This window comes from Mustela lutreola, chromosome 5, assembly GCF_030435805.1.
Source record: "Mustela lutreola isolate mMusLut2 chromosome 5, mMusLut2.pri, whole genome shotgun sequence".
NCBI lineage: Eukaryota > Metazoa > Chordata > Mammalia > Carnivora > Mustelidae > Mustela > Mustela lutreola.
This window is the reverse complement of record NC_081294.1, coordinates 106657458-106672681: the sequence shown is the minus strand read 5'-3', so window position 1 is coordinate 106672681 and position 15224 is coordinate 106657458. Positions and strand designations below refer to the sequence as shown.

General features: G+C 40.1%; 1 protein-coding gene across 5 annotated transcripts in view; it reads left to right on the top strand.

Annotated features, from left to right (window-relative positions):
- Positions 1-14786: 14786 nt before the first annotated feature.
- The window catches only part of MTX3 (metaxin 3), a 36643-nt gene continuing 36205 nt past the window's right edge, over positions 14787-15224 (top strand). For all 5 annotated transcript variants that reach the window (XM_059175334.1, XM_059175335.1, XM_059175333.1 and 2 more), the window contains exon 1: positions 14787-14882. In XM_059175334.1, coding sequence (XP_059031317.1) covers positions 14802-14882 — 81 coding nt within the window. In that variant the 5' untranslated portion in view covers positions 14787-14801. The remainder of the gene's footprint in view (positions 14883-15224) is intronic.

Genomic DNA, 15224 nt, shown 5'->3' with positions numbered 1-15224 from the left:
TAAATTTAATTCCAGTATAGTTAGCATACAGGGTTATATTCATGTCAGGTGTACAATATAGTGATTCAACAATTCCATACACAATTCTGAGCTCATCATGGTAAGTGTGCTCTTAATCCCCTTCATTTTATTCACCCATCCCCCTCCCCTCCTCTCTGGTAATTCTCTGTTTATTCTCTATAGTTAAGAGTCCTTTCCTTTGGGTTCTTTTTTTTTTTTTTCCCCTTCTTCCTTTGCATGTTTGTTTTATTCCTTAAATTCCACAAATGAGTGAGATCATATGACATTTGTCTTTCTCTGATTCATTTCACTTAGCATTATACTCTCTAGCTCCACCCATGTTGCAAATGTCAAGATTTCACTCGTTTTTATGGCTCAATATATTCCACTGTAATGTTTTCTGTGTGTGTGTGTATGTATTTTCTTTATCCATTTATCTATCAGTGTTGTGTGTGTGTGTATTTTCTTTATCCATTTATCTATCAGTGTATACTTAGGTTGCTTCTATAATTTGGTTATTGTAAACAGGGCTGCAATGAACATAGGGGTGCGTATATCCCTTTGAGTTAGTGTTTTCATATTCTTTGGGTTAGTACACAGCAGTGTGATTACTCAATCATAGGATAGCTTGATTTTTAGTTTTTTGAGGAACCTCCATACTGTTTTCCACAGTGGCTGCACCAGTTTGCATTCCTATCAATGGTGCACCAGGGTTCCTATTTCTCCACATCCTCACCAACATTTGTTCCTTGTATTTTTTATTTCAGCCATTTTGACAGGTGTGAGGTGGTATCTCTTTGCAGTTTTGATTTGCATTTCTCTGATGATGAGTGGTGTTGAGCATCTTTGCACATGTCTATTGGCCATCTTTCTGCCTTCTTCGGAGAAATGTCTGTTCATGTCTTCTGCCCACTTTTAATTGGATTATTTGCTTTGGGGGTGTTCGGTTGTGTGAGTTCTTTACATATTTTTGATACGAACCCTTTATCAGATATGTGCAGATATTTGCAAATATCTTCTCCCATTCTGTAGGTTCTACTCCATGTCTTTACTGGAGCTGTTATCTCTGCTGGGAACTCCTTCCAGGCCAACTGTTTCTTTTCTTTTTTTTTTTTTTTTAAAGATTTTATTTATTTATTTGACAGACAGAGATCATAAGCAGGCAGACAGGCAGAGAGAGGGAGAGGAGGAAGCAGGCTCCCTGCAGAGCAGAGAGCCCGATGCGGGACTCGATCCCAGGACCCTGAGATCATGACCTGAGCCGAAGGCAGCGGTTTAACCCACTGAGCCACCCAGGCGCCCCTGGCCAACTGTTTCTAACAGGTGTTTGCCTGACACTGCTTCATAGCCAAGCCCTCTGCAGATGGGTGAATTATCCTTCCTCTATAGTCTCATAATATCCTGAATTGATCCCAATGAGCACAAACTGCACAGGATGTATGTTATATGCTTATCTTCTCTGATGTTAGCCACTCCATAATAAGAACTCCATTTTATTTACCTTGGTATTACCTGTGCCAGCATTTTGTGAAATCAGTAAGTGTTTCTTGGATTGAAAGGGATATATCTATAAAATGAGTATAATACTATGACTAGGGTTATTGTGAGGAGAAACTCAGGAATGCTATTGCTAATTCTTTTACTCAAATGTCTCCTAAGGTATTTCTAAAACACAGAAACATACATACAGTATGTGTAAGGAAAATATATATTGACAGGCACCTATAAGATGTTGTTTTATACTCATAGCATTTTCCATGAAAAAATGTGTTCAAAAAAATTGCAACTATATTTGCCTGTTTGAAGACACAATTTGGCTTATGAAATCCAAGTAGAGGGAAGACACTTATGAACCAGATAAGCAGTTTAATTGAGAGTTAACTGTTCTCTTTTAATTTTTATAAACCATTGGCCATATCTGCAAGTACAAATTATTTTTTTTAAAAGAATGATTTTTAAAATACACTATTTTAAAAACAAGTTCACATACATAATGAATACATCTACACATAAAATGATCAGAGAGAAGAGAATTTTTTCTTCAAAGTGGAGACCCACTAGGAATATTTCTTTTGCCCGAGGAAGATTCTACTTCAATTCCTGCCATGTAACACTTCCTTCACCCACTATTGCACACACGTACATTTTCTTGGAAGCACTACCCTGGATATTCATACTGAGTCACTGTTCCACACTGGAAAATAGACCCAAGAGAATCCCCTCTCAACTGACCTTGCTCACTTTCCTGTATCCTGTTGGTCTTCAGTATTTAGTTAGTCTTGCATGAGAATTCAAGGTAACTTAATTATCTACTCCAACAAAAAGGGGGAAAGGCACAGAAATTGTGTTTATTCACATAGTAGTCTTACAGCCTCATTCTCATGATGGAATCAGAGGAGCAGAGTGGAAGGCTGTGATGGCATTAGTAGAAGGCATGAAATACTGGGAAGCTGACAGATGGATATGTCTTGTAGAGAGAGGAGTCAGCAGAAGGAAAGTTTTCAGAAGTGGGGAGAAGATGCAATGGAAAGACAGAACAGAAGAAACCACTGCAAAGAAGAGTGGATATCGGGGTGTCTGGACTCTTGGTGACTCCTGATTTCAGTTCAGGTCACGATTTTAGGGTCGTGAGATTAAGCCCTGCATTGAGCCCCACACCAGCCTCCACACTCAGTACAAAGTCTGCTTAGAACTCTCTCTTGCTCTTCTGCTCCCCTCCCCTCAATAAATATGTAAATAAATAACAACAACAACAAAAAAAACAAAATCAAAAAACGCAAAACAAAGAAGAGGTGGACATTGTGATGAGATGCAATGAGTGAGTTTGAAACATAGGAAACCAAAGGAGCAATTTCTGCTCTTCTAAAAGATTTGTTCTTTTAATATTTTAATAGTTGAACATGTTTTGTGTCTGTCTCTCCTCTTTTGGAGAACTCCATCAACTATGAGCATCTATGATGTGTTTGTTGGCTGTGGGAGATATAAGACTTAGGCCCTGCATTTGAAGTAGAAAATCAGGACAACTTTGTGTGTGGGCAACCATATGGTGTGAGTAGATAAAATAACAATAATACAAAGTTAATAAGAATTTCACAATTATGGGGTGCCTGGGTGGCTCATTTGTTAAGAGCCTGCCTTTGGATCAGGTCATGATCCCAGGGTCCTAAGATAGAGCCCCTCATTGGGACTCCCTGCTCAGTGGGGAGCCTCCTTTTCCCTCTCCCTTTGCCCCTTTCCCTTTCTGTGTTCCCTCTCTCACTGTCTCTCTGGTCTCTTCATCTGTCAAATAAAGAAAATATTTTAAAAAAAGAATTCACAATTATTTTGTGTATCCTGCCACATTACTGAATTGCTGTATGAGTTCTAGTAATTTGGAGGTGGAGTAACTTGAAGGTGGAGACATAAGGTATCATATCATCTGCGACGAGAGAAAGTTTGATTTCTTCCTTGCCAATTTGAATAACAGACACTTCTCCAAGGAAGACACTTTAAAAAATGTTCAACAATACTTGGCATCAGGGAAATTCAAATCAAAACCACTTTGAGATACCACCTTACACCAGCTAGTATGGCAAAAATGAACAAGGCAGGAAACAATAAATGTTGGAGAGGATGTGGAGAAGGGGGAACCCTCCTACACTGTTAGTAGGAATGAAGTTGGTGCAGCCACTCTGGAAGACAGTGTGGATGTTCCTCAAATAATTAAAAGTAGAGCTACCCTATGACCCTGCAATTGCACTACCAGGTATTTAACCCAAAGATACAGATGTAGTGAAAGAAAGGCCATATGTACCCTAACGTTCATAGCAGCAATGGCCATGATAGCCAAACTGTGGAAAAAGCCAAAAGGCCCGTCAACAGATGAATGGATAAAGAAGATGTGGTCCGTAATATACAATGGAGTAATACTCAGCCATCAGAAAGAATGAATACCCAGCTTTTGCATCAACATGGACGGGACTAGAGGAGATTATGCGGAATGAAAAAAGTTAAGCAGAGAAAGACAATTATCCTATCATTTCACTTATATGAGGAACATAAGGAATAGCATGGAAGATATTAGGAGAAGGAAGAGAAAAATGAAATGGGGGAAATCAGAGGGGGAGAAGAACCATAAGGGACTAAGGACTCCCCCATTGCATTGAATATATGCAATTTTACACATTGCTTAAAAATAAAAACAACCTCTAAAATATATCTTTAGCCAAAACAGAGTTTGCTGGATTATTTGTAGGTCATATAGAAGTTCCAATGATTTCCAAGGTATTCAATCCCAGTGCTATACGGGAGTTCATCTGGTGCTGAACCTGTGTCATGCAGAGCTCCTTAATCCCAGATGTCCATCCTTATTCATCATTATTGATTATGGAGAGCCATGTGGTTGGCTTAACATAGCTCAACACCACTTCTGGGAAAACATTTAAGTGGCATGCCCTGCTGATGAAATGATGTCTTAAATATAAAGGTACATGAAGGCAGATGGTCTATGTTTTTAGTTGCCATTTGGTTGAGGGTTCTGGGTATTTTATGTACAATTTTTTGCATCCCACCCCATACATCGTGAATCTTCAAAAAACAAACTTTTTATTTTCAGATAAGCAAAGTCCCATAGGAAGTTGCAAAACAAGAGTAGAGGGAGCTTCTGTATACACTTCATGCTGTTTTCTCCAATGATAACACCTTGCATAACTATAATACAATGTAAAGCCCAGAAAGTTACATTGGTACAACCCATGAAGCCCTTCAGATTTTGCTAGTTGTACATGCACTCATTTGCACATGCCTGTGTATATATAGTCTATGTAGTTTTATCACATGCAGATTAGAATGACCACCATTACAATCAAAGTACAAAGTTATTTAGTCACTACAAGTCTCTTGAGCTATCACTTTGTGCCCACACCCACATCATTACCCTCAGCCCTAACCTCTGGTAACCACTAATCTGTTTTTCATCTCTTGTTATTGCAAGAATATTATATACATGGAGGCAAGATGGTGGAGGAGTAGCAGACTGAAATGTCATCAGGTCATAAGAGTTCAGCTAGATAGTTATCAAACCATTCCAAACACCTACAAACTCAACAGGAGATAGAAGAGAAGAAGAGCAGCAATTCTAGGAACAGGAAATCGACCACTTTCTGAAAGGTAGGACCTACAGAGAAATAAATCTGAAGCCACAGGAAGATAGACTGGGGGGGGGGGTGGGGAGGAGCCGGTTCCTGGCAAGTGGTGGAGCAGCAGAACACAAAATCAGAACTTTTAGAAGTCTGCCCCACTGAGGGACCTTACTCTAGAGGCTAACTGGGGGGTGGAGCCCTTGTGGGGACAGTATGGTCTCAGAACCCATGGGGTCACTGAAAGATCAGGGTTGTCTGAGTGTGGCAGAGCTGCCAGGTATTGGAGCAGGGAATCCGACTACAGAGACAGAGCTGAGGAGTGAGCTATCAGCTCAGAGTTACCTTAAACTGTGATCCGCAGCACAGTTGGACCACTGCTCTTTGAGCAGGGACCCCACAAGTGGCAGATCCAGGGAGACTCACCTTTCTCCTCTGGAAGCAGGAATCTGCTGGGTTTGGAGACTCCAAACAGGGCTGTGCGCCAGAGACAAAAATGCTCAGTCACAGGCCAGGTGAGTTTAGAGCCCAGCCAGAGACCAAGGAGATGGGAGTGATTGAGCACTTTTCTCTGAGGGCGCACTGAGGAGTTGGGCCCCCGAGCTCTTGGCTCCTCCCAGCCAGAGATTGGGAAGTGCCATTTTCAAATCTGTCCTCCAAAACTCTATGGAAAGCGCTCAGGGAACTGAGCCTGGCCCCTGGCAAGGACAGGGCAATTCTGCCTCCGGCAAAGACATTTAAAAATCACAGCAACAGGCCCCACACCCAGAAGATTAGCAAGAGCATCCAGCTAAGACCAAGCTCACTGATCAAAAATATAAAATATATCTTTAGCCAAAATAGAGTTTGCTGGATTATTTGTAGGTCATATAGAAGTTCCAATGATTAAAAGGATTATTCACCACGACCAAGTGGGATTTATTCCAGGGCTGTAAGGTTGGTTCAACATCCACAAATCAATCAATGTGATACAATACATTAATAAAAGAAAGAAAAAGAACTATATGATATTCCCCATATATGCTGAAAAAGCATTTGACAAAGTACAGCATCCTTTCTTCATCAAAACTCTTCAAAGTGTAGGGATAGAGGGTACACACCTCAATACTGCCAAAGCCATCTATGAAAAACCCACAACTAATATCATTCTCAATGGGGAAAAACTGAGAGCTTTTCCCCTCAGGTCAGGAACATGGCAGGGATGTCCACTATCACCACTGCTATTCAACATAGTACTAGAAATACTAGCCTCAGCAACCAGACAACAAAAAGAGATAAAAGCATCCGAATCAGCAAAGAAGTCAAACTCTCACTCTTTGCAGATGATATGATACTTTATGTGGAAAACCCAAAAGACTACACTCCAAAACTGCTAGAATTCATACAGGAATTCATTAAAGTGTCAGGATATTAAATCAATGCTCAGAAATCAGTTGCATTTCTATATACAAACAGCAAGACAGAAGAAAGAGAAATTAAGGAGTCAATCCCATTTATAATTGCTCCCCAAACAATAAGATACCTAGGAATAAATCTAATGAAAGAGGCAAAGAATCTGTACTCAGAAAAGTATAAAGTACTCATGAAAGAAGTTGAGGAAGACAAAGAAATAGAAAGGTGTTCCATGTTCATGGATTGGAAGAACAAATATTGTGAAAATGTCTACACTACCTAAAGCAATCTCCACATTTAATGCAATCTGTATCAAAATACCATCAATATTTTAAAGAAATGGAAGAAATTATCCTAAAATCTATATGGAACCAGAAAAGACCCCGAGCACCCAGAGGAATGTTGAAAAAGAAAGCCAAAGTTGGTGGCATCACAATTCCAGACTTCAAACTCTATTATAAAGCTGTCATCATCAAGGCAGTATGGTACTGGCACAAAAAAAAGACACATAGATCAATGGAACAGAATAGAGAGCCCAGAAATAGACCCTCAACTCCATGGTCAACTAATTTTTGACAAAACAGGAAAGAATGTCCACTGGAAAAAAGACAGTCTCTTCAATAAATGGTGTTGGAAAAATTGGACAGTCACATGCAGAAAAATGAAACTGGACCATTTCCTTATACCACACACAAAAATAGACTCAAAAATAGATAAAAGACCTCAATGTGAAACAGGAATCCATCAAAATCCTTGAGAAGAACACAGGCAGCAACCTCTTCGACCTCAGCTGCAACAATTTCTTCTTAAAAACATCATCAAAGACAAGGGAAGCAAGGACAAAAATGAACTTTTGGGACTTCATGAAGATCAAAAGCTTTTGCACAGAAAAGGAAACAGTAAGCAAAACCAAAAGATAACTGACAGAATGGGTGAAGATATTCTCAGGTGACCTATCAGATAAAGGGCTAGTATCCAGAATCTATAAAGAACTTATCAAACTCAACACCCAGAGAACAAATAATCCAATCAATAAATGGGCAGAGGACATGAACAGACATTTCTGCAAAGAAGACATCCAGATGTCCAATAGACACATGAAAAAACACTCCACATCACTCATCATCAGCGAAATACAAATCAAAACCACAATGAGATACCACCTCACACCAGTCAGAATGGCTAAAATTAACAAGTCAGGAAATGACAGATGTTTGGGAGGATGCAGAAAAAGGAGAACCCTCCTACACTGTTGGTGGGAATGCAAGCTGGTGCAACCACTCTGGAAAACAGCATGGAGGTCCCTCAAAAAGTTGAAAATAGAGCTACCCTATGACCCAGCAATCACACTACTGGGTATTTATCCTAAAGATACAAATGGAGTGATCTGAAGGAGCTTGTGCACCTGAATGTTTATAGCAGCAATGTCCACAATAGCCAAACTATGGAAAAAACCTAGATGTCCATCAACAGATGAATGGATAAAGAAGAGGTGATATATATATACAATGGAATACTATGCAGCCATCAAAAGAAATGAAATCTTGCCATTTGCAATGACAGGGATGGAACTAGAGGGTATTATGCTGATTGAAATAAGTCAATCAGAGAAAGACAGTTGTCATACGATCTCCTTGATATGAGGAATTTGAGAGTCAGAGTGGGGGGGTGGGGGGGAGGAAAAAATGAAACAAGATGGGGTCGGGAGGGAGACAATAAGAGACTCTTAATTCACAAAACAAACTGAGGATTGCTGGGAGGAGGGGGGTATGAGAGGGTGGTTGGGTTATGGACATTGGGGAGGGTATGTGCTATGGTGAGTGCTGTGAAGTGTGTAAGCCTGGCGATTCATAGACCTTACCCCTAGGGCAAATAATACATTATGTGTTAATAAAAATAATTAATTAAAAAATAATTTTATATACATGGAATGATACCTTATTTAACCCTTTGAATTTTAGCATATCCACAGCATAATTGCCTGTGGATTCATCCAACTTGTATGTATCAATAATTCATTCCTTTTTATTGCCGAGTTAAAGATAAGCCAGTTTGTTTAATTATCTACCTATGGAAGGACATTTGGTTTTTTTCCAGTTTTTGGCATTCATGAGTAAAGCTCCTATGAACACTTGTGCACAGTTTTGTTCTTCACATTTTTAGATTTCTATTTAGCCTTATTTAGTGTTTTGTGCCTATCTCTTTGTATACTTTTCTTAGTGATTGCTCGGTATTATAATATACATATATAACTCAACCACCATCTCCTGGTATATGATTCTTTGTCACTTTGAGTGAAATATAAAAACCTTATTTCCTTTTAGGATCGTCCCCCATTTTTAAAGCCATCCTCACCTTTAAAATAGAATTTTCCAGGGGCTTCTGGGTGGCTCAGTTAGTGAAGCCTCTGCCTTCAGCTCAGGTCATGATCTCAGATCCTTGGGATCAAGTCCCATGTTGGGCTCCCCGTTCAGCAGATAGTCTGCTTGTCCTTCTCCCTCTGCCTTCCTCTTCCTTGTGTGTGCTCTCTCTCTCTCTCTCTGTTTCTCAGGCAAATAAATTTTAAAGATCCCTCCCAAAATTTAAAAAATAGAATTTTCCTGTTTGATTGCTATGTCATTTAATTCATTTAATTCTTTTTCATATAAAACATAGGCATCAGGTTCACTATGTTGGAAGAACAAAATGAATCCCTTTCAGTATATACCACATGCCTGGTCGCCTCTGCACCAAAAGAATAAATGAAGTTGGCCCCCTATTTAAACTTCTGGACAACAAAATACCATTGGAGGAAGCCACACAATGATACTAACCTAATTAGACTTAAAGATGGCTGAGCCCCACTGCTGAAACTATAGGTTCTATCTTTTTTCAATTCATAGGATCTTCTCTTTCTTCTCTGTTATCCTCAGGACCACACTTTAAGTGGTACTAGAACCCAGGTCTCCATATAGGACTTCTAATAGATGGAACTGGTAAAATTTAAATTGATCCTGTTACCTTCTCTAGCTAACTTCATTTCAATTTAAAAAAAGGTTGAATAAATATTTAAAGAATAACTGAATGGGCACTTAATTATTAGCCTGTCCATGGCTCTCACTTGATTTGTCTCCATCATACTAATTTAAATTTGACCTTTTTCATTATTGGCAATGTTTCCATTCACTTTTCTTTAAAAGAGTATTTATTTACTTATTTATTTGTGAGAGAGAGAGAGTAGTGCACGTTTGGGCAAGTGGCTTATGATGAGTGGGGGAGGGGGTGGGACAGAGCAGGGGAGGGAGAGGAAGACAGAAAGAATTCCAAGTAAATTCTGGGCTGGGTACAGAGGCAGATGTGGGGCTCTATCTCAACACTGAGATTCTGATTTGAGCTGAAATCATGATTGGTCACTTAACTGACTGAGCCACACAGGTGCCCCTCCATTCACTTTTTACGAACTCCCCGATACATTCTCCAAATTATTCCCTTTCTGTTTACATTCCCAATCCCTCTCTCAGGCTCTTTTGATTTGTTTTCTAGTTTAACAGAGGGATTTGAAGGTAACTGGTTTGGGCTAGCTCAGCATCCCATGCTTTCCTTGGACCTTCCTTTAGTGTCAAAGAGAAAGCTCCTCTCATTTTCAGTGCCAGTTCCACCGCTCATATTCCTGATCTCAGCCTCTCCCCTTTTAGGGTAATTCTGAGAACTCTTGGAATAGGATACTAGGCATTTTTCTCTCTGACATCTTCAGACTTTGCTCACTAGTAACCAATTTTGTCTTCATATGTATGTAGATTCACCTTGTCATCTCCTTCAAAACATTTATCTTGAGTCTTCTGTTTTTGTTCCATTCCTTTCCTTTATCTGCCATATGCCTCATGATCTTATACTTGCCCCTATTCCTAATACCCTGCTCTTCAGCAATCCCATGAAATCAGATTTCTAACAGCTTATTCAATGAAAAATGCTCAGTACAGTGTTCCAGGTGATTTTATTCTAATAATATTCACCAGCATTTCCTCAATTCATTTTACACAACATTTTGCTTCATTTAAGACAACTGATGGGTTCATAAAACCCTTTGTCCTATGGTGTCCATGCACCCTGATCCCTAACTAGGTACATCTGTTGATACTGTATTTAGACTTTTACCTTCTCAAAACTATATATCTCCATGCCTTCTGATACCAACAATTCTGGTTCTCAAGTCAGTTAATCAATAATCTTCCTAATAAGTCTCCAGCTTATTATTAGATTCGGCATCCATTTATTTAACATTCTTTGCCACAGTCATTCCCATCTCTACAACTTAACTGATGTAGCATAGCCCATGTGGAATCCCTTCCTTGTGCCAATCTAAATCCAATGTACCCAGCCTTCCCACAAGGTCAGATGAAGTTCTACCTCTTGATTAGACCTTTGCCGAGCAAAGCAATATGTTAAAATCCTTTGTCTAAAACCACATTAGACTTGGGGTCTACTTGACAAAATGGTACTCCTAATTAACTCTAGTTACCTCAGTTATGTAGGTCTTGTCAATGATCCCTCTGAAATCATGAACAATGAACGTAAGTTTTAATTCCCTATTAGCCCAGCAGTGTATACTGTGCATACAGAAGTGGCTTAAGGAACTTATTTAATCCCTTAATACTAAATAAATATTATTGAAACAGGTCATGATAGTACTATCATGGCATTAATAACTTCACTTTGAGTGAAACTAGGATTTTTTAATGGACTACTTAGAAGACTACCAGCAGTATGACATAATGATTAAGAGTACAAGCCCAGATGGCTTGGGTTCAAATCCTGCTTCTATCATCTATTGGCTAGATGAGCTTGGGAAGGTTAATAAACATCTCTGTGTCTTAACTTACCTCCCTGAAAACAGGGGAATGTAACAGTACCTACCTAATGAGGATCAAATAATTTATGTCAGATACATAAGACAGTTTCTGGCATGTACAAATTGTTCACAAATGTAAATTATTATTATTATTTTTTAAAGATTTTTATTTATTTACTTGATAGACAGAGAGAGATCACAAGTAGGCAGAGAGGCAGGCAGAGAGAGAAGGAGAAGCAGGCTCCCCACTGAGCAGAGAACCCGATGTGGGGCTCCATCCCAGGACCCTGATATCATGACCTGAGCTGAAGGCAGAGGCTTAAACCACTGAGCCACCCAGGCGCCCTTATTAAATGCTTATTACACATAGCGTGATGGTGTGTGTCCCATAGCTAAAAGAACCTTCACTTCATAAGTGAATGAGTTGAGGAATAAAGGTAAAATGATTGGCTCTGGTCTTACGGTTAATTAGAGGCAAACTCAGAAACCAACTCTTCTGACTTCTACCCAGTGTTTGCTTCTCTTCCCTAAGGATTGTATACCTGAACACAGAACTAAATTATAGAAGTTTAGAGTTGAAAGGGACATTCAAGCATCTTTACTTCAACTTTCTCATGAATGACCATACTGCATGAACACTTGTCACAAACCTTTCATCTTTGGTGACAGTACCATTTCACAGATTCTTAATCCCTCAGACAAAAAGATCCTAATAGAACTTGCACCATGGCTTTCAAGTTAGAAAACACAGGAGGGATAGAAATAGATGCCACGGTCAGGTCCCCTGAGTTCACATGACTATCACTAGATGAAGCCATTTTTAATATCCATCTTTTGAAAAAATAATATTATTTCTTTTTAAGAGAAAACATTGTCTGGAATACTCATTATAAAGCTGCAATTCAAGTCATCCCACACATATGTGAATGTTTTGCAGATAATATGTTTCCTGGTAGGAATCTGAAATTATGATTTTGATGAACTCTGAACAACACCCTTTAGCAGCCAGAAAAAGGCACAGGTGCCAACTATCCATACTGGGCATAATTTCTGAAGGTTTCAACTTTCTATGTGCTTCTCTGGAACAACATTCAGTCTGGTTGTGCAATCAGCTGTGCTAGGGTTTTAAAATTCAATCTAGCAAATGCAGACTCTCAGGAGGAATTGCGACAATAAAAGATTGCTATTAAATAGACACAAATAAACCTGTGTGTAAGGATTCTCTCATCAGATGCAATAGCCTGCTATTTTCTGTCTCAATTCGATGCTAAGAGGAGAGATTTAATTTCTCTTTAACACAAATGAAATTGTCATATGTAACAGCAGCAATAAGGGAGAAGGCTGAACTGACTAATTATATTAGGCATCCACAAAAATGTGCATCTATCACCCACCCCCTCCACCATGCAAACAAGACTTAGATAATCCACATTCTCTTTGTATGATTATTTTAAAGACTTTATTTATTTGAGAGCAAGAGAGAGTGAGTGAGCGAGCCAGGGGAGAAGCAGAGGGAGAACATACTGAATACAGAGCCCCATGTGGGGCTTGATGTGGGATCAGTCTCATGGCTCTGAGATCATGACCTGAGCCAAAATTAAGAGTCAGATGCTCAAATGGCTGAGCCACCCAGGTGCCCCAAGCTGCATATGATTACTTTAAATGCCTGATTGCAGTATATAGACTCTGAGCTTTATGACTTAGGATTTTAACCCCCAAGACAGGAAAGTCCTATTTCTTGAATCTGAAAGTTGAATTACTTTCTTTACAGTTAAGACTGAACAGACAGCCTTTGCTGATCCCAGAGAGGATGCATCATTCCTGGTTTGTGCTTACATAGTATTTTAGTTATGTCTCTAATGTTACTCATGATAATCTGACTTCTTACACTTAGTTGTATCTTTCCTTTGTGGACTATAGACTCATGGGAATAGAATTTAAATCTTATTTGTTTCTGTTTCTCCAAGAGCCTTACAGTGTCTTGGATACAGTAGCTGCTCAATAAATGTTTTGATATTTGGCTTCAATGAGCATTTATTAAGCATTTCTCATTTATAAAGTATTATCAATGGATTCCCACCTTTGATATACTTTATCCTTCCCATTTCTGAGAACTTTTGCTTTTGAAACATGAAAAAAAAAAAAACTTTAGCAGATCGAAGCTATAATTTAGATGGCTAAATAAACCATCTAACCCTAGGGAATGCCTATCAATTCTTTATTGAATTATAATTTTATGAAAATTTGCAAAGGTTTCTTTTGAGATTAACGTTGTTTAAGGGGACCCAACTACTTCAATGTGGCAGAGTTAAGGAAAATATGGAGAACTTGGAGGAAAGAACTTGGAGAAATGACTGGGAGGGTATCCCAGAAAGACTGTTGTGCCTTCTAGAAGGACCCAGGACCCAAGTTCCAACTCCAGGACCCTGTAAGTCTGATAGGATCATGGCATTCTGAAGGCCTATTATTCCTCCTTGATGGTTTCTCTGAGAAATTGTCAGTGTGATTTTCAAAAAACATTTGGTTCATGCCCACAGGTTAGATGGCTATACGATCTGTAGGGCCCAGGAGAAAATAAAAATGGAAGCCCCTTGTTAAAAAGTTAAGAATTTCAAGACAATGACAGCAGAACATTAAGGCAGTTCTGGGCTCTTCTGTGCACAGGGCCCTGTGTGACTACACAGGTCTCCCATCTATGAAGCCAGCCCTGTTCTGTCTTCAGAGAATTTTCAGTACAGTGAAAGGCAAAAAATTTGCATGGAATAGAAGCCACAATTTAAGTGTATACAAGGGTCTGCAGGAATGCCAAAGTTCCTAACTTTGTAAAATCATCCCAAGAAGGTGACAGTTAAGCTCTGTTTGGAGGGAGCAGTGGCAGAGAAAGGAGATTTTCCTGTCTGAAAAAGGCAGAATTCACTTAACAAGTTTCAGTAATAGGGTTACCTCTAAGGAGAGTGGAGCAAGTGAACATGAGGGTGACATAATTAAGACTGAGAGTGGAATGAGACAAAAGCCAAGTGTATGGGGTAAGGGGTTGAACAATTATTGAGTGCCTATTGTATGTCAACTTATTTCTCCCTGTGTCATAATTTTTTAAAAACACAACAATCCTGCCTATTTTACAAATGGGCTAGTTTAGGCCCAAGGTAGTAATGTTCAAACACTTGGCTTCCAGTAAATATTTGAGGACTGTCTGGCAGACGTATCTTAAGGGCCAGGATTCTTAACCATTAGGCCAGGCTGATTCTAAGTGGGCTTTTATTTTTTATTTATTTTATTATTATTTTTTAAATTTAAATTCAATTAGCTAAGGTGAGGGCACTTTTAACCCCTCCACCTCTCCTTGCCACACCTCTTCACAGTCCAAAGGTACTTTTCCCTCCCTCCGCCCCGCCCTGTGCTTCAACGTGCCGGAAATTGGGCCGCTATGTACTTCCGGTGTAGCAAAGGTCAGCCCCGGCAAGATGGCGGCCCCCTTGGAGCTCAGTTGCTGGGGAGGTGGCTGGGGGCTCCCATCGGTGCACAGCGAGTCCCTGGTGGTGATGGTGAGGCCGCCTTGCGGGCCAGGGCGCAGGAAAGATGGGCGGGGCCAGAGGCGCGAGGCTGACTGGGTCTGGTCTCCGTCGCTCGCCGCGGTTCCCTGCGGCGCTGCAGGGCCGAGAGTGGCCGGGGAGCTTCTCGCTGCACTGCACTGGGTTCCTTACTCTGGAGTCACAGCCTGGCCTGTGACCCCGCCAAGGCCTCGCGGAAGAGTCATGGCTTTCTCGTTTGGCTCCAAGTCTTTTCAGCCTTGCAGAGCTTTCTGGGCGGTGGAACGAAAAGCCAAAGCTGGGTGCACGCGCGCCCAGCTCTGCATCCCCCAGACCTTTGGGGGAACAGAGTCCCCG